Source organism: Bison bison, unplaced genomic scaffold (genome assembly GCF_000754665.1).
Source record: "Bison bison bison isolate TAMUID 2011002044 unplaced genomic scaffold, Bison_UMD1.0 scf7180017864294, whole genome shotgun sequence".
Lineage (NCBI taxonomy): Eukaryota > Metazoa > Chordata > Mammalia > Artiodactyla > Bovidae > Bison > Bison bison.
This window is the reverse complement of record NW_011494866.1, coordinates 1,985,786-2,005,937: the sequence shown is the minus strand read 5'-3', so window position 1 is coordinate 2,005,937 and position 20,152 is coordinate 1,985,786. Positions and strand designations below refer to the sequence as shown.

Genomic DNA, 20,152 nt, shown 5'->3' with positions numbered 1-20,152 from the left:
GAAAACCTTGGAGAAGGCAATGGCACCCCACTCCAGTACTCTTGCCTGGAAAATCCCATGGACGGAGGAGCCTGGTAGGCTGCAATCCATGGGGTCGTTCACTTTATTTTATTTTTTCACTTTATTTTTTCACTTTCATGCATTGGAGAAGGAAATGGCAGCCCACTCCAGTGTTCTTGCCTGGAGAATCTCAGGGACGGGGGAGCCTGGTGGGCTGCCGTCTGTGGGGTCGCACAGAGTCGGACACGACTGAAGTGACTTAGCAAGTAGGAAAACCTAGCTAGAGATACAAATAATAAATATACATATAATCTTGGAACAGCAATGAAAAAAAATCTGTTTAGAATGGTAAGAAAATGTACAAAGGGTACATAAGTTCAAATCATCAATAGAAATGGAATCCATGAAATGAACCAAAAGCCCAGAGAAAGAATTGTTTTTCTCAAGAATGTAAATGTAGTCCCTTATAATATATTGGATATGAAGAATAATAGAACCCAACCCTCCCACAAGAAATGTCTCATATATTCCTCAGTGTTAAAAATTAGATACATCAAAGGTTGTCAATATATCTAAAAGAGTGCTTAAAGTGAACTTCATAGAATTAAAAGCTTATATTAGGAAACTATGAAAGTCTAAAAGCATTGATCTTAAAGCAAAGTTTCAAATTTAAAGAAGAGAAAGAAAATAATATCAAATTGAACCATAGTTTAATTCATGAAGTTAGACAAGAAAAAAAATTAAAATTTGTGCATATTAGAAAAGAAGAAACTGGTTTTATTGCAGTTGACATGATCATCTATGTAGAAAATTATATCTACAAAAAACTAGTAGAACTAACACAGTCATTTTATTTAGAAATGGAAAATACAGGTAGAAATTAAATACTTAAAATATGATTTACAGTTTAAAATTGTTGTAAATAATGTTTACAACATACAGCTAGAAATGAAAATTTTAAAAATATTATTTACAATTTAAAACTATTATTTATAACAATTTAAAAAATACTGAGGAAGCAGTCAAACAAACCTGTGAAAGATTTGCCTACTGAAGACTATTCCTGAGAAGAATTAAAGATGTTCTAATTAAATGGAGATATGTACCACATTCATGGATTAGAAGGCACAGTGTTTTTAAGATATCAGTTCTCTTCAAGATGACCTATATATTGAACACAATTTCATCTAAAATTCCACCAGACACTTTTGAGGCAATTGACATATTTCTGGTAAATATTATACGGAAATTCAAAGTATCTAGAATAACTAAGCAATTTTGAAAAAGAAGAACAAAATTGGGAGACTCAGATTGCCTGATTTTAAGATTTGCTATAGGGTAATCCTAGACAGCATATTAAAAAGCAGAGACATTACTTTTCCAACAAAGTTCTGTCTAGTCAAAGCTTTGGTTTTTCCAGTAGTCGTGTGTGGATGTGAGAGTTGGATTATAGAAAGCTGAGTGCCAAAGAATTGATGGTTTTAAACTGTGGTGTTAGAGAAGACTCTTGAGAGTCCCTTGGACAGCAGAGAGAGCCAACCAGTCCATCCTAAAGGAAGTCAGTCCTGGAAGGACTGAGGCTGAAGCTGAAACTCCAATATTTTGGCTACCTGATGTGAAGAACCAACTCACTTGAAAAGACCTTGATGCTGGGAATGATTGAAGATGGGAGGAGAAGGGGATGACAGAGGATGAGATGGTTGGACGACATCACCAACTCAATGGACATGAGTTTGAGTAAATTCCAGGAATTGGTGATGGACAGGGAAACCTGGTGTTCTATAGTCCATGGGGTCACAAAGAGTTGGACACGACTGAGTGACTGAACTGAACTGATAGAGTAATCCAGACAGTGTTATAGTAATACTATTGAATACTATGAGTACTAGATCAATAGAGAAGAAGGCAGTGTCCAAATAAAGATTTGAACCCATTCAGTTAGTTAATTTTTAAAATGTTACTAATGCAATTTTGAAGGAAAATATAATCTTTTCAACAAATGGTGCTAGAACAATTGAGTATCCATTAAAAAGAAAAGAAAGAGGAAGAGGAGGGAGAGAAAGAAGAGGCTGAAAGTAGATATAGAACTAAATGCAAGAGTTATTACAATTATGAATCTGTAGGAAAACATGGAAAATTCTTCTCACTTTGGATTAGACCAGATTTTTTTAGGACACAAAATGCATGAGTATTAAAGGCGAAATATTGATAATTTCCTAAAATTAGCTGTTTTGGAAAAGCACAGAGAGTAAGGTACAAAAGGCAAGAGATAGCCTGGAGAAAATATATTTTAAAAACTTACAAGATATAAGGACCTATATCCAGAATATATAAAGAACTCTTGTAGTCAAAAAGGAACACACACAACTCAATTTAAAAATGAAAAATTTAAAAGTATAAACAATTTAAGCAGAGGCTTCAGAAACAAATTGCAAATCTGTCTGTAAAATACAAAATGAATATAAATATATATTTTAAACTTTTTATGTACAATATAAATATAAATGAAATCTATATATGTATATGAATAGATACTCAGGATCGTTAAACATCAGGGGGATGTTAATTTAAGTCATAATGAAAACCAGTACATACCTGCGAGGATGGCATTGAAATTGACAATACCAAGAGCTGGCAAAGGTCAGTTTTCATTCCAGTCCCAAAAAAGGCAGTGCCAAAGAATGCTCAAACTACTGCACAATTGCACTCATCTCACATGCTAGCAAAGTAATGCTCAAAATTCTCCAAGCTAGGCTTCAGTAAGATGTGAACTGAGAAATTCCAGATGTTCAAGCTGGATTCAGAAAAGGCAGAAGAACCAGATATCAAATTGCCAATATCCGTTGGATCATAGAAAAAGCAAGAAAATTCCAGGAAAACATCTACTTCTGCTTCATTGACTACTCTAAAGCCTTTGACTGTGTGGATCACAACAAACTGTGGAAAATTCTGAAAGAGATGGGAATACCAGACCACCTTACCTGCCTCCTGAGAAATCTGTATGCAGATCAAGAAGCAACAGTTAGAACCAGAGGATGGAACAACAAACTGGTTCAAGATTGGGACAGAAGTGCATCAAGGCTGTATATTGTCACCCTGCTTATTTAACTTATGTGCAGATTACATCATGCAAAATGTCGGGCTGGATATTCCTTAATATAAATAACCTCAGATATTCAGATGATACTGCCCTTATGCCAGAAAGCGAAGACAAACTAAAGAGCCTCTTGATGAAAGTAAAAGAGGAGAGTGAAAAAGCTGGTTTAAGACTCCGCATTCAAAAAAACAAAAATGATGGCATCCTGTCCCATCACTTCATGGCAATTAGATGGGGAAACAGTGGAAACAGTGACAGATTTTACTTTCTTGGGCTCCAAAATCACTGCAGATGGTGACTGCTGCCATGAAATTAAAAGACACTTGCTCCTTGGAAGAAAAGCTATGACCAACTTAGACAGCATATTAAAAAGCATAGACATTACTTTGCCAACAAAGGTCCATCTAGTCAAAGCTATGGTTTTTCCAGTAGTCATGTATGGATGTGAGAGTTGGACCATAAAGAGAACTGAGTGCCAAAGAATTGATACTTTTGGACTGTGGTGTTGGAGAAGACTTTTGAGAGTCCCTTGGACTGCAAGGAGATCCAACCAGTCCATCCTAAAGGAAATCAGTCCTGAATATTCATTGGAAGGACTGATGCTGAAGCTGAAGCTCCAATACTTTGGTCACCTGATGCGAAGATCCAACTCCCTAGAAAAGACCCTGATGCTGGGAAAGATTGAAGGCAGGAGGAGAAGGGGATGAAAGAGGATGAGATTGTTGGATGGCATCACCAACTTGCTGGACTTGAGTTTGAGCAAGCTCCAGGATTTGGTGATGGACTGGGGACCCTTGTGTATATAGTCCATGGGGTTGCAAAGAGTTGGACATGATTAAGTGAGTGAACTGAACTGAAGTGCTGTCAAGGATATGAAACCCTTCTATACTGCTGGTGATAATGTAAAATAGCACAGCCTCCTTTTAAAAGAGTTTGGCAGTTTCTTATGAAGTTAAGCATACACTTAACCAGCACTCACACTTATAGTACTTAATCAAAATAATGTAAACATGTCTTAAGATGTGTATATGAAAGCGAAAGTGAAGTCTCTCAGTCGTGTCCGACTGTTTGCCACCCCGTGGACTGTAGCCTACCAGGCTCCTCTGTCCATGGGATTTTCCAGGCAAGAATACTGGAGTGGGTTGTCATTGCCTTCTCCAGGAGATCTTCCCTGACCCAGGGGTTGAACCCAGGTCTCCCTCATTGTAGGCAGACGCTTTACCGTCTGAGCCACCAGGGAAGTCCAAGATGTGTATGTAAATGCTCATAATGCAGTTGGTCGCTCCATATCCATGGGAGACTGGTCCTAGGATTCCAGATGAATACCAAAATCCACAGAAGCAAAACTCACAGATGCTCAAGTCTCTTAATGATCATCTAGTATTTGCATTTCACCTACATGCATCTTTTGTACTTTAAATCATCCCTAGATTACTTATAATGCATCCTACAATGTGCTGCTGCTGCTGCTGCTAAGTCGCTTCAGTTGTGTCTGACTCTGTGTGACCTCATAGACGGCAGCCCACCAGGCTCCACCATCCCTGAGATTCTCCAGGCAAGAACACTGGAGTGGGTTGCCATTTCCTTCTCCAATACATGAAAGTGAAAAGTGAAAGTGAAGTTGCTCAGTCATGCCCGACTCTTAGCGACCCCATGGACTGCAGCCTACCAGGCTCCTCCATCCGTGGGATTTTCCAGGCAAGAGTACTGGAGTGGGGTGCCATTGCCTTCTCCGCCTACAGTGTGAATGCTATGTAAATAGTTGCTTGCATGGCAAATCCAAGTTTTGGTTTTGGAAACTTATTGGAAAATCTCCCCCCCCCCCATATTTTCAGTCCTTTCTTGATTGAATCCATGGATATGGAAGCCGCAGATGTGGAAAACAACTGTAATTTTATTTATCCTAATAAAAAACTGGAAATAATCGGTGACTTGATAGAAAATGGAATTCCACTAAATAATAAAATGGAATGCTAATACCCACAAAAACATAAATGAATCTTAGAAGCATTATGCTAATCCAAGCACATGATTGTACAGTATTATTCTATTTCTATAAAATTCTAGAAAGGCAAAAGTATAATGAGAGAAAGCAGGTGGATGAATGCCTGAGAAGTTATTGGGGAGAGGAATGACTGAAAAGGGGAATCAGATAATTTTAATGAGAGCTGGGGGTTGAAGGAAGGTTAGGCAGGGGTAAGAGAGAGTGTATGTATCTTACTCATGATAGTGGTTATACTGAAGTGTACATTTGTCAAAAGTCATCAACATGTACACTTAAAAATGAATGTATTTTCTAATATTTTAGAGGACTTCCCTGGTGGCTCAGACGGTAATGAATCTGCCTGCAATGAAAGACCCAGGTTCCATCCCTGGAGAAGGGAATGGCTACCCACTCTAATATTCTTGCCTGGAGAATTTCATGGACAGAGGAGCCTGATGGGCTACAGTCTATGGGGTGGCAAAGGGTCTTGACTGAGCAACTTTCACTTTTTCACATAGTATATTAGACTTCAAAGCTGATTAAAGCAAAACAAAACATACATACCCAAAAGAAGAAATTGGTCTTTAGATGTACAGAATCTCAAGTCAATGTTTGGGAGCATTTTAGGGGCAGATTTTAGAAGTCCCAGAGAGGAAGAGAGATATTAAAAGAAGCCAGATATATTCCAATTTGCAGTCTCTGCTGACTTGAATCACCAGGGTATTTAAAATTTTTGTGTAAGTCAGATTCCCATTTTTGGTGATCTTGCAGAAGTGTGGAAAATCAGTAAATATGAAAGTAGCTATTTGGTGGGGGAAGTGGACAAATCTAAGGAGTTATGAAAACACTATAGGCCAGAGAGACTGAATTTAGTATTGGAAAAATATTAAAAACCATTACAAAACCAATTTGCAAGCCGTGAAGGACACTGAGTAGAAGAAGCTTGGCTTTGTCAAGAAGCAACCGCATGAGACTAGCTTCAGCCCCTCTGATACTGAACAACAGGTCTGGGAAGTTTAACCGGAAGCAACAATTGGAATGTATCCTAGTCAGACATTTAGATATAGTCAGTAGTAAAACTCATCACAAAAATTGAAAAATATGGTTTATAACCTAGATGCATCTCTACCTGAGGAGTGATATCGAAATTGTCCCAGCGCAATGTGGAAAACAGGGGAAATATGCTTGAATTGTGGGTGATGAGTGTATGGTGTGTTTGCATGGGTAGAAAATGGAGGTGGAAAGTGTGTGTTTGGAGGATGAGGAGAGGGAATGAAAGATTAAGCCAGAATATAGAGGACCTTAAACCATGTGAAACAACAGGACCTCACTCATGAATTCCTCCCAGTCACAATAGAAGTACTGACAGACAGCTGGTCCTAAACTACAGATCACCTTCCTCCTGGGCCAGGGTTATTTCACTTCTATCACTTGGTGCTTCTCCTGCACTAAAAGGAGCAAACATTATTATATGTTTGTGTGTCAAGTCGCTTCAGTTGTCTTGACTCTTTGTGATCCCACGGTCTGTAGCCTTCCAGACTCCTCTGCCCATGGAATTCTTCAGGCAAGAAGACTGGAGTGGGTTGCCATGCCCTTGTCCAGGGGATCTTCCCAACCCAGAGGTTGAACCCATGTCTCTTTTGTCTTCTATATTGGCAGGCGAGTTCTTTACCGTTAGCACCACCTGGGAAGCCCATTCTACTGAGAAATAAATAAAGAGGAATTATTGCTGATAAGTAGATCACTATCAAGCTCCATTTTAATGTTAGAGAAGATTGTATACCTCTTAGGTTGATTCAGAAAATAGCCATATGGTTGAGAATTATGAAAAAATAAAAGCATAAATATATGCACTGTTGAGCCAAGAGAATGAGAGATGAGGAACTGTTCCAGGTCTCAGGATGATTCTTATATACTGGTTGTTGACCAGCTCTTCCCTGTGACCTCAGGCAAGTCCTCCCGCTGCCTTTTTCTTATCTGTAAATTGTAGATAATAATATGATCCATTATCTGTTTTCTGCAATTCCGAAATTCAGAGAACTCTGAAAAACAGAAGTTGCTTTGGTTTTGTTGTAATTTCATAAATTTGCGGCAAATTTACATGGTGGCGAAACTTGGCCTGAACATTAAGGGTTTATGTTCATTTTCCACTTATTGTGAATATTCATGAATTCTGAAGAAATATTAAGGTTTGATTATAGTGAAAGAAAAAATTGAAAGTGTTAGTCACTCAGTTTGAGACCCCATGAGCTACAAAGGAAGCCCATTAAATCCTGCTGGAGGTATTTATAACACATGCTGGTAGCTCAGATGGTAATCTGCCTGCAATGCATGAGACACAGGTTCAATCCCTGGGTCAGGAAGATCCCAGGAAAAGGGAATGGCAATCCACTCCAGTATTCTTGACTGAAGAATTCCATAGAAAGAGGATCCTGGCAGGCTATAGTCCATGGGATTGCAAAGAGTTGGACAGGACTGAGCAACTAACATTTTCATTTTCATATGAACGCTACTCCATTTCTAAAAATCTAAACAGTTCTGGATTCTAAAACATCTGGCCTCAGTGGTTTCAGATAAGAGACTGTAGATCTGTAATACCTTCCTCTTAGGTTTCTGTGAAGATTAAGTTTTTTATACCAGATCTCAAAAAAATAAATAAATAATGGTGAAGTTATTATTGCATATAGATTACTGAAACTCAGAAATTAGATTCCCTACTCCCATCTCTGAGAATGAGTGAAGTTTTAACACTTGATGATGCCTAAGATTATTCTTAGTACTTTTACATTTTAGTCTGTCAGGTGGGATTTATAGTATATCAGTTATTAAAATGGAATGTTCCTCTTAACTGTCCTACTCTGAGCACTTATCCTTCTTTTTTTATAATCTTTACATATCTGGATGGGTGCCTTATTTGCCTTCAGGTGTTAGCTGGCAAACTTATTTTGGAGTCATCTTTCCTAAGGTACATTTTATGAAACTCATATTTAGATTATATATCTCCTAACTTAAACACGAACAGATAGGCTTATTTACTGAGAGTTGTCAATAAAAGAGAATTCATAATATGTTATAAGACAGTGTCTTAGTTTGTAAAGTCATTGGGTAAAAAACACTTGAGCAAAAATATCCATCTAGATTTCATTGTGTTTCCCAAGTAGAATTTTATTTTTGTGGTTGATTTTTGGTATGCTTCCTATTTCTTCAAGCTATGTAAAACCCTTTTGCTGTGCTTAATCCTTGACCTGTGGGCATGGAGAAATGATTATGCAATACACATCTAGTATTGGGAAATTCGTAACTGAAAATTTCATATACTGAAATGCTTGGGAGAAAAAGATTATTTAAATAAATATTATATTTCAAAAGGAAGAAATAAAGCAGTTATTTTTAAATGTGCTTTTCCGTAGGACATTTGCTTCTATTCAGAGTTGGGTTGGAGCATAGCAGTAATGAATCCCTTTGCCACTGTGGCTCCTGCTCCCCACTGTCTTTTCCCTGGAAAAATATTGTTGCCAAATGAGATTTGTAACCTGTGTGTGTGTGTCTGTTTACCTTTGTTTGGGTAAATGTTACTAGGTGCCCTGCTCTTGGCCAGCAGTTCCATTGCCCAAGTGGTTTCACTCAACCTCAGAATGAGGAGGAATGCAGTGATGAGACTTTGACCCACAGGGTGATCGCTGAAGGTTTAAGATAATATAAGGATTAGAATGGAGACTTTCTAAAAGGAAACAAGGACGAACTTTTATTTTCAAGGTCTCATGCTTTCTCTGCCCTATTTTCTAATTCTACAACCAACCAACCAACCAACCACTGAACTTCCTTTCCATTCAGAAGGAAGTATAGTAGGAAAGTTTCAGTCCCTTGTGAATGAAAAGATCATCTTTATTGCTGCCATGTCTTACTGTGTTGTAATAGGGCAGTCCTTTCATGAGAACGTAGGACCAAATGACCCCTTTCAGATCCCTCATTCTTTTAGGCTATGACCTTACAAGATAAGTGCAGTTGTTTGAGGGAACTTTTGCAATTTTCTAGTTGGTTGACCTTAAATGAAATCTCTTCACTATCTACCAGATATTCTGTCTGAAAACATTTTTTTCCATACCCCTAATTTCTATGAATCTCTCTAGAGTAGCATAAGGGTAGGATTAATTATAGTCTGCTTAATATCACTCAACACATGAGAATACTGTTTTTCCATTTAGTTTTCAGTACTCTATAAACCTGTTCAGAGTGTTAATCATTGAGATATTTCTGAGAATCAGTTTCTTCATCCTGAAGAGATGATAACTGTAAATAATAACACAACTGTGTTTTGATAAATGGTTTCAACCAATGGTGAACGTGATGCTGAAAACTTGGTCTCTGTGCACTGGTACCAGATCAAATCTCAGAGGCAGAATTTGGGGTGAAGTAGAAAAGGATAGCTTTATTTCTTTACTAGTCATAAGGGTACACAGTGTGATCCTGCCCTCAAAAACAGTGACCCAACCTGGGAGTATTTGGTAAGGAGCTTTATAGCAGTGGTTCCAGAGTGAGGTTGATGATAAGATTAGGGTGTGTGCAGGGCCTGTACTTCTTTAATCTGATTTCAGGTAATCTCATGATGCCTTTCTCTGGCTCCTTTAATATGGCCTCAGGTGTTCTCTGGAGTGAGGAATGCTAAATCCATTCCATTGGGGGTTTTGGTTCTAATAAGAGCTTAAAGATTGTGTTCTGTCCCTTGAGGGGGGACCAGGACCCTGCCCTAAGGCTGCACTGTTGTTTCTTGCCTGTTCTTCCCTTGTCTTTGTATCCTCTCCCTTCCCTTATCACCAGAATGTTGAATCTGTCCTTTGGGACTCTGGGAAGGACAGAGGCTAGAGTCTGCTCCTTACAAACAAGGAGTGGGGGACACAGGCTTCCATATCCAGGAGTCCCATAGGGTCCTGCTGAGTTTCAAACAGGCAGCTCTAAAGGAACATGTTTACCAAAAATGTATATATATTTCCTTGTTCTGATTTTGAATATAACAAAATCTCCTGTTGTTTCCTTTCTTTCCTCCACCATGGACCCATCTCTAAGCAGTATTCCACTGAACTGAAGAAGCTGTACTGCCAGATTGCAAAGACATGCCCCATCCAGATCAAGGTTATGACCCCACCACCTCAGGGTGCTGTCATCCGGGCCATGCCTGTCTACAAGAAGGCCGAGCATGTCACTGAAGTGGTAAAAAGGTGCCCCAACCATGAGCTGAGTCGTGAATTCAATGAGGGTAAGGAGAATGGGGATCTGTGGCTGTTTAAGCTTGAAATAGAGCTCCTGTGGAGAGTTTTGTCTGGAGTCCACCTATCTGTTTCCAACCTCTGCAATCTGATGGCAGCTTAGTCTACCTTTCTGGGTGATAAGACTGTCTGAGAATAATGTTGAATAAATTTCAGGCTTTCACAATAATTAAACTGCTTATTTTAATATTGGTAATCGCTGGATGACCTGGACTTGCCTCTCTTCTCCCTGCTTCTTCCTTCCTTCTGTCGGGAGAGTGAGTAATTTCCTGGGTTCTGTCTTTTGGCAACAAAGATTTGAAATGGCAGACCAATGTTACAGCTCATTTACAGCTCAGAGTTTTATTCAGCAAACAGAGGATAGTATACCCTGGAGGCATGAGGGTGGGCCGACCCCAAAAGAGAGGCCTCAATCCATCTTGGGTCTCTCTTTTTGTACTTTTTGTCTCTTCTTCCTATGCAAATTAGGGCTAGCTATGTTTCACCTGAGGTTCTCACTCCCACTCCAGTCTGCAGATTTTCTTTTGTTCTGTTATTGTGGGCTTTTCCCTTTGTCTTTTAGCCACCATTTTGGACTCCTTTTTTCCTTTTCTAACTACCTAACACTTCCCTTTTTTTTTTTTTTTTTTTTAATGAGAGGGTTTTAAGAAGAACAGTGTGGCCTCTGATCTGTTGGTCCCCTGCTAAGGGCTTCAGTGCCTCTCCTGGGGTTATTGTCAAGACTGGACTGATTAGGGTCTAGAAGGGTGAGAGAAAAGAGCATACAAAGTGAGAAATAGTAAAAAAAAAAAAAAAAAGAGGAAAATGGGGAATAAGAGAAATAAATGAAGACAAATAACAAACAAGAGGAGTAAATGGACGATCAAGAACAGGAGCTTAGGAGGGGAAGCAGTAAAGTGAAGGACTGACAGTCAAAGAGCAGGTTATCTTGGGGCCACCTTTAAGTGCTGTATCCATAGATAAGTTAGATCCCAGGTTCTGAGCCTCAGATTCAGTAATAGTTTTACAGAAGCGGTCATTATTTCCAAGGGTCCTCTTACATTTACTACTCTAAAGTTTATGAAGGGAGGCTAAGTCAAGAACACAAAATAGTTGAAAGGAAGGACAAGAGAAAGCATAAAGATTCATCAAAGAGCAATGAGGAGACAGGAGGATTGGGAGTTAGAATACCTTTTGTAGAAATTATGTGAAAAATAGAAAGATTGGTAGGTTACCCAGAGATATGTATGTATATGTATATACATATGTATGTATATGTATACATATACCCAGAGTATATGTATGTAGATAATATAATAGGTGGTAAAGAAAAAGTAATGGAGAAAGAGAATAGATAGAAATTTTAAAAAGGAAATAAAGTTAAAATCTCTCCACCTTAACACAGCTAATTTTTACATCTGAATTCCTAGTCCTTGGTATATGACCTTATTATCCATACCTCTGCATCTTACCTTTCACTTAACAATATGCTGTAGAAGTTATTCTCTATAGCTAGGCTTTGTTATCGGTTTCCATAACTTCTCTTGATCTGTCAAGATGACATAACCATTTTTTGTTTTTGTTTGCTTTTTTCTTATTTTTTAGCACAATAGTTATTTAAAATTTTTGCCATAATATATGATATTTCAGGCAACAGAGAGCATCTTGATATATGAAGCCTTTTACTTTGAGTATCAGTTACTGTAGAATGAAAATATGAGACCAAAGGTTAAAAAACATCTTTACAGCATTAACTCTTAGAGCAGCGTCTTTATTTTTGAGTTCTACCAGATATCACATTTTGTGAAACTTTGTTTATGTTCCTTTCAAAACTTGCTTCCCTTTTTTACCCTCTAATCTGGGACAATTGCAGTACAACAAATAAAGTTAGTTTTCCATCTTTATGACCAAAGTAAAACTGTGACTTAATCATGAAAAATAGAATAGGCAAAGTGAAAATTCTATCCTTGCCATTCTTAGCTTCTTATAGTGTTTTAAATGGTCAATTTGGGGGCAGTGTTTTCTGTCAGGCAGGTATATTTTTTAAATTAACTTGTTCCTTTTTCTTCCATTTTTCAGAGAGGCTGGAAAAATGCTCTGTATGGATCAGCTTAGAGATGTAGTTATAGAGTCCTCTACAACTTGTTTACCTTGAGCCCAGAAACATGGGACTGTTCCCTTATATATAGATGACCATTCCTGACCTTTTTGTGGCTATAAAGGTTGTGATACCTTCATGTGTTAGATCTCTGGCAACAGGATCTAGTCTTCTTTTCAAGGATGTATATTTCCTCTTTTATTCAAACTATTTCTTTGACCACCAGTGTTCTGTCCATAGTTTCATTTTGTTTTCTTTGTTTTGAGGTTGATGAGCTAATTTTTTTTCTTTTTCCATTCTGTAGGACAGATTGCCCCTCCCAGTCATTTGATTCGAGTAGAAGGTAACAGTCATGCCCAGTACGTAGAAGACCCCATCACAGGAAGACAAAGTGTGCTGGTACCTTATGAGCCACCTCAGGTAAGCAGATAAGGACTGGGCATAGGAGGTGTTTCAAGCATATAATTCTATCTTTGTTATAAAATAGATAACTTTTTTTGTATTTATTGTCTCCCTTCTCTTCAGGAGGCACTTCTCTATCCCCCTTCAAAACTGCTAAATTTGTACCAAATTTGTTACTGGTAACATGGCTCTGTTGCCCATGTTCTCATCTTAAAGGCAGAAAATAACTGAATCTACAGTTGAGTTTATACATGGCATTATTATCCAGAGATCTTAATCGGAAATTCAGCTGGTAGTAGATGTACATGAGTATTGGATGCAAGTATTTTTCCCTCATAGCTCAGTCGGTAAAGAATCTGCCTGCAATGCAGGAGACCCAGGTTCGATTCCTGGGTTGGGAAGATCTCCTGGAGAAGGAAACGGCAATCCACTCCAATATTCTTGCCTGGAAAATCCCATGGACAGAGGAGCCTAGTGGGCTACAGTCCATGGGGTTGCAAGAGTAGGACACGACTTAGCAACTAAACCACCACCACCATTTTTACACTATCCCGAAAATGGGAGACCCTAAGAAGGATCTCATAGTTGAAGTTCGAATGTACAGGATGGCAGATTAGAAAAGCAGCATGATGCAGCAGAGAGAACACTGGAGTGATAAGACCAGAGACCCTTGATTTGCTGACTCTTTCTGTGGACTTCTAGCTTATAACTCTGTGTCTCTAGGCTTCAGATTGCTTCACCCATAAATTCATTTTCTGGACTGGATTATTTAATTCTGAATTCCAGACTGTTCGTTATGGAAGTATACATTCACATGTATGTTGTACTGTGTTATCCATATCATAGAAATGTCCCTGGAGCATTACTGCTGTAGTTATTAATTTTTTCATCTCTAACTTTTCATATATGTGATGAACCCTGTTTGAATTAAGTGATATGGATCAGCTTGCAAGTGAATAGGGTCAACCATGGTTATTTTTAAAAACCCTTTCATACTGTGCAGAGGGTCCACTATTGCAAATACTAGCTTTAAGCTTCCTAAGAGCCAAGGCAAAGAAGAATCTACCATGGGTTTTATAGTTTTTTAGAAGAAAGGATATCACTTGATCAGAAATGGAGTTGTTTAAGTAAGTGAGGACTAAGAAGGAAGAACTAAGAAGAAAGAACGTTAGTTCAAGTCATTGCTCACACCGACTCTCTTCCTCCCTGTGTTCAGGTTGGCACTGAATTCACGACAGTCTTGTACAATTTCATGTGTAACAGCAGTTGTGTTGGAGGGATGAACCGACGTCCAATTTTAATCATTGTTACTCTGGAAACCAGAGAGTAAGTGGCATTTGCAGAACTGTCATTCTGTAGAAACTCTGGGCAGAGGGCAAAGTGAAACTGTGTTTGTTTTATCATTACCTTTGCATGTACAACAGAGAGCTACCCTAGATTTTGTCCTTTGTGCTATAAATCCTTGCTGCAAACACTTACATAAAAGATCTAAGAAAGTGGAGACAGAACAGGGTGGGTAAAGGTAGAAAATAAAAAAAAGAGTTGGGAAGGTGTTCAAGTCACTTCATACCTGAATTCTTAACATTTGACTGGAATAGTTTCTGATTAGACAGTGTTTGTTTTCATGTGGGCCGCGAGGCATTTAACAGTTTCTTTGAATAAGTCTGAACTGCCTAAAGGGATTTTATCTGGAGACATCCACTGGCTTAACTCAAGTTTCCTTCAAAATATGTAGCTAAATACAGCTGTTCAGCTAATGGCTTGGAGGTTCTTTGCAGAACAAATGGATGCTATTTACTAATATTGCTCATGGCCTGTAAGCACTTTTGTGTTCTGCCAAATGCTTTGGGGGCCCATCCTCAAAGCAGCCTTGAGTTGGTGGTGGAGCTGGTGCACTGGTGATGGCCAGCAGGGGGCTTTTCAAATTCCTTTCATTTAACCCTTTCTTCTCTTTAATTCCTAGTGGGCAAGTCCTGGGCCGCCGCTGCTTTGAGGCCCGGATCTGTGCTTGCCCAGGGAGAGACAGGAAGGCGGATGAAGACAGCATCAGAAAGCAGCAGGTCTCGGACAGCACAAAGAATGGTGATGGTACGAAGCGCCGTAAGTAGCTGTAGTGGCCCAATGGGGTAGGGCTAAGTCTCCTCCAGATGCAGTGCCTGATGGGTGATGTTTGAGAAGCTGCAGAATAAGACCTAAGGGCTTTAGAGACACATTTATGACCTTAAGCTGCAGCTCTTGATGAAATGGATTCTGGGTGTGCGCTATAGCTTTTCAAAAGCAGATCATCATGGAAGATTAACCAGCAATCCTCCAGACATGACTGCCAGACCAGTAGCATCAGCATCATCTGGAAGCTGGGTAGAAATCCAAACTCTTAGTTTGCAGGCTTGCTGAATCAGAAGTACTGGATGTGAGGCCCAGGGATCCATGTTCTGTAAGCCCTGTAGGTGCCTCTGTTGCCAGCTGAAGTTTGAGAACCAGTACCTTAGCCTATTTATATCCATTTATCATTCTGTTATTGAAGGTGAGGGTTGAAAATGCCACCTGCCTACCTCCTGAGTCTAGGGGAATAGTGAGACTTAAGAGTGAACTTCATAAAGCACAGTCTGGGGAATATGCAGCTGTGGGTTTCATTGAATCTTGAGATGTAGGACCCACTCAGGGCTTTAGTTACATCATTTATAGTGAGGCTGATGATTTAGATCAGTTGGTTTCAGACTTGTTTTTTAAAGCAATAAAAGCTTTTTAAAAATGAAGTATTTCAAGGAGCTCAAAATAGCTGAAAGCAGAACTGTTCTAGTTGAAGGGGTGGGAGTCAGGAGTGGGCTGTGGTTTCATGCTTCACTCACACCACCCTTGCATGTCAGGTACTCACCCCCAGAGGTCTCATTCTTCAGGTCACAGAGTTTGAAAACCATTGATCCACCCAAGCTACTAAAGCGTGAGATTTAATTCTAGAAGATGGCTTGCATATGCCTACTATCACTATAGCAAGTATTTTAAAATATATCACACTGTGAATTATATTGTGAAAAATGTTTTCATCTTATTACTGATTAGTATGCAGAAGAAATAAAAATGGTATTGAATTTTGCAGAACAATTTGTTATAACAACTAACCTTTATCATCTTTGGGCTGTTCAGTGTGATTTGCTTTTCCAGTTATTTTTCTCCCTGATTATTCCTCAAACAATCGTATATATAGTACTTAGTTTATATATACATTATCAATAGTATATGTACTATTAATAATTATATCTCCACCCTAATTCTCCTCTTGAGTCTGTCTGTTGGCCTAGCTCCATATGCTTCCCTGAGCACCTCAGTTACCTACCAATCAATAACTTTCAGTAAGAACGATTATCTGAACTCTAGTAGGAGAATCATCTCTATATTCTGGTTCCTGGGTATAGTTTCTAAATTTTGGAAACCTTTAGGGATATATAAAATTAATTCCCTGATTTTCCCAAAGAGAAAACTGAGGTCCCAGAGACTGCTTGTCAGAGGCTATGTGATATTTGTATTAACATGGGAGGGGGGAACTCACAAGGTTGAATGCACAGACAAGACAACTCCTACAGCCTGCATTTACCTCCTTGGAAGATAAATGATCTGAAAAATAAAACACAGTTCCAATTTATCTTCCTGTGCTGAGCAGCTGTTCACAGACACACTCCAGTAAAACACAGGGATTCCTGCAGCACTGCTTAAGCCAGAGGCCATTTCCCAGCCTCCCTGCACCCACCTCCCGTTTTTCTCTCCTTGTTTTGCCTCACCTCCCCACATCACTCTCATTATTGTTAAGTTTACATCTAATATAAAAGTAATCATCACTCATTGAATGGCTGCTTAGAACTGGAAATTCTAATCTCATCAGTGTCAATGGTGCTACTGTTTGTTTAATCAATGTATTATTGCTTCAGAAATGTTCCCAGGATGAAACTTGCACTTTTCCTCCACCAGCTTTCCGTCAGAACACACATGGCATCCAGATGACATCCATCAAGAAACGAAGATCCCCAGATGATGAACTGTTATACTTACCAGTGAGTCTCCCTTGGGTATTCGTGATTGCTTCATTGTCACCTTCTCTGAATAAGCTGTTACTCTGTGGTCATCTTTTGGTTATCCGTGAATGAGAATGTGAAGAGGGTGATAGAGGCAAGTGAGATAAAACAGAAAACCTACTTGTTTTTTGCGAAATTAGGAAATTATTCATCCTCTCTACTCTTCCTCTTACTACTCACCCAGTCAGAACTACACTTCTACTAATAGAGTTCTTTTTATGCAAGTCTTTAAAATTAATTTATCCTTCATTACTGAAGAATGATAAGATGATCCTAGACAGCCTGGTCATACCAATTTAGGACTAAAATTTTGTCAGAAGGCATTAACAAAGTTGATAAACTATTATAGAGTGTTGCCTGTGATTTCTTTTAGGGAATGCTATTAAAAAAAAAAAAGCAAAGCTAGGCAGAATCCTCAACTATATGGGAATGGCCAGAGATTTGGCCCAAATATTGTGTAGGAGTATTGTTCATTCCCACAAGGAATATAAGCCCTCTCCAGGTCACCAAGGTGCCCTTTTTTAGATTACAGTTACAGTTCATTTAGCTCTTCTCACCTTAGGTCTTTGCCATCTAGAGTGGCAGCAAAGCTTTGGTAACCACTTGATGTGGTTGTCATCTGGCTCTTGATGTCATCTACACTGACTTGAGATACAGACAAGCTGGGCCAGGAGATTTGGCTGGGATTGAAGTTAAGCCACAGGTTTGGGTGTGCCATGCTCACTAGCCCTTCCTTCTTGAGGCCCTAAAGTTCAGTCAGGTCGGGGAATTAGACTGCTTGCTGGCAGAACAGTCAGACAGTGAGCTGAGATTCTCAATGTCTTGTTTCTCAGGCCACATATGGAAACTGGTATGTGAACCCTTAAGTTAAACATTTTCCTGCTGTACTGGATATTTGGAAAGCTCTGATGTGTCTTCAGCTGATGAGATAGAAACCACGTTGAAGAGCTGTTTCTTTAATGAAATTTCAGTTTGTACTAATGGAGGAAATATCCTATCAATGGTTACATCTTATTTTTAGTGAATAATTAGCCAGACTGAAATGTGTGAAGGAAAAAAAAAAAAAAAACCTTTTCATTTACCGTGAATTTAGTTCGTGTTTGCTGAATGGCAGAAATGCTAGACTCTGACATTAGAGATCATTAAGGTACAGTTCTTACCTTACAAGACCTTGTCTTCTAGTGAGGAGACAAAGAGGTATAATAATGGAATCAACACTTCAGTAAAGTTAAGGGTGACACTGTGGGAGCTCACAGGAAGAATGGAAGACTTGGCCTAAAAGGTTGAGGTCAGCAAAACTTCTCAAAGAATATGATGCCAGAGCTGGGATAAGTAGGAATTAACCCAATAAAAGGTAGAGAAAATCTTTCCATTTCTGAATTCTGACAGGGAGGGGACAGGCGACCTGCCAAGGTGCACAGCGTAACAGGCACTCACTCTCACATCAGGCAAGTGCTCTTTGTTCTCCACTCGCCTTTCCCTAGTCCTGGTTCTGCTCAGACTTCTTAAAGTTTTTAAGAGACTCTCTTAAAGAGGGAAGCACATTTTACCCCTGCTGAAAACTTGTGTCTTTCCAGATTTAATTACAGTTAATTCTACTTATCTGTGGTAGTTATGCTTTATAAAGTCACAATGGATACTGCACGATCAAATACTGAATCATTGTTCCTATGAGAAATACAGGATTAGATTCCTGCGAGCTTCTGGTCACATTTTTAGCAACTGATCAATGCATTACTTTGTTTCATGTGTGTTTCTTATTTAATATATGCTGTTGATTCATTGCTGAAGAAGGAAATGGCAACCCATGCCAGTGTTCTTGCTGGGAAAATCCCATAGACAGAGGAGCCAAGCGGGCCACAGTCTGTGGGGTTGCAAAAGGTTGGACACAACTGAGCATGCCTGCACGCATGCACATTGGTTCATTAACATTGAATGCATAGTCCATACCACAAGAGCTCAGGGCTGGGCTAAGCTTACCTAACATGAATTTTCTCCATAAGGCACATTACAACGTATTTGCATTTAGGAGCACTAGAGAGCATTGAAGCTGCCTTTGGGAACTATTTTAAACCAAAAAATGTACCTCCAAAAAGTACAGAAAAGTAAAAAATTTGGCCCTAAATAGGCTAAGAGAAGGACACTTATTTCCAGCAGAAGAGTTGAAACAAGAAGTTGGAACATCACCTTCTTCACCCTCAGTTGGGAACGTGCACACTGGGACAGTAAACTTTTCATCATTATGCCCCTGTCTGTGAAGTATTGATTTTTGTGTTATAAATAGATGTTAGCAAGTAGGTGAATTAGTCCAAGCAGAATCTACAAATAAAGAGGACTGACTGTACTTCTGATAGTTCTACAGTTCTTCATTTTTTGTCTCTTGCCTTCTGCTCTTTTATGTAGGTAAGGGGCCGTGAGACTTACGAAATGCTGCTGAAGATCAAAGAATCCCTGGAACTCATGCAGTACCTTCCTCAGCACACGATTGAAACCTACAGGCAGCAGCAGCAACAGCAGCACCAGCATTTACTTCAGAAACAGTGAGTGTATCCCTATGTCATTTTAGCAGATGTGATTAAGATGACTCTGTATTCAGATCGGCCACAGGATGGTTGTTGGCTGATGTAAAAGGTGAGGTTGTGAGACAGCAGAAATTGGTAGGTTCACATGAGCTGGTTTGAGGACTCCATTTTCTGCTTCAACAATCTCCTATGTTTCTTATAACCCTCCCTTTGACAAGTTACACCTATATCCTGAAGTTGAATTGAAACCATTTCAAGTGAATTCTGAAAAAAGACTCACACTAATAGAATTAGTTTTCTTCTCTATGCCCCTGGTCCATACACATCTATCAATAGTAGAATTTTGAATACATCCTCTATGCTAGTAATAATGTGTCTATTTAAAGTCACATAGTTTTTCCTCATTCCAATATCTTATCTTGTCCCTCACCTGGGATGCACACAATCCACTTTTGGGAAAATCATTATAGACCAGAGACAGCACATAGGTTTCACTATAAGTGACTTCTTTGAGTGCTGTGTTGAGGATTCAGAGTCCTAGTGCCTGGTCATTAGGGAAAATCTGGATGCATTAGGGCAAAATAGAGCGGCATTGCCAATGTTTTAACATCCTCATTCTAGGTCTTCCAGCAGTACATGTTTATATCAGTGAGGCCAGATTTTGCAACCATTTTAGAATATACATACAAACTATTTATATATTCATTTTACCTTGATTCTTGGATCTTTGATGATGGTG

The 20,152-nt window shown here is 39.1% G+C and overlaps 1 protein-coding gene across 6 annotated transcripts in view; it reads left to right on the top strand.

Moving 5' to 3' along the window:
• TP63 (tumor protein p63) overlaps nt 1–20,152 on the top strand; it is a 273,034-nt gene that overhangs the window by 229,952 nt on the left and 22,930 nt on the right. For 5 of the 6 annotated variants that reach the window (XM_010850706.1, XM_010850704.1, XM_010850707.1 and 2 more), the window contains exons 5-10: nt 10,149–10,335; nt 12,727–12,842; nt 14,041–14,150; nt 14,788–14,924; nt 16,788–16,870; nt 19,295–19,431. In XM_010850706.1, the coding sequence (XP_010849008.1) occupies nt 10,149–10,335; nt 12,727–12,842; nt 14,041–14,150; nt 14,788–14,924; nt 16,788–16,870; nt 19,295–19,431 (770 nt within the window). The remainder of the gene's footprint in view (nt 1–10,148; nt 10,336–12,726; nt 12,843–14,040; nt 14,151–14,787; nt 14,925–16,787; nt 16,871–19,294; nt 19,432–20,152) is intronic. The other variant, XM_010850705.1, reaches the window with a different exon arrangement.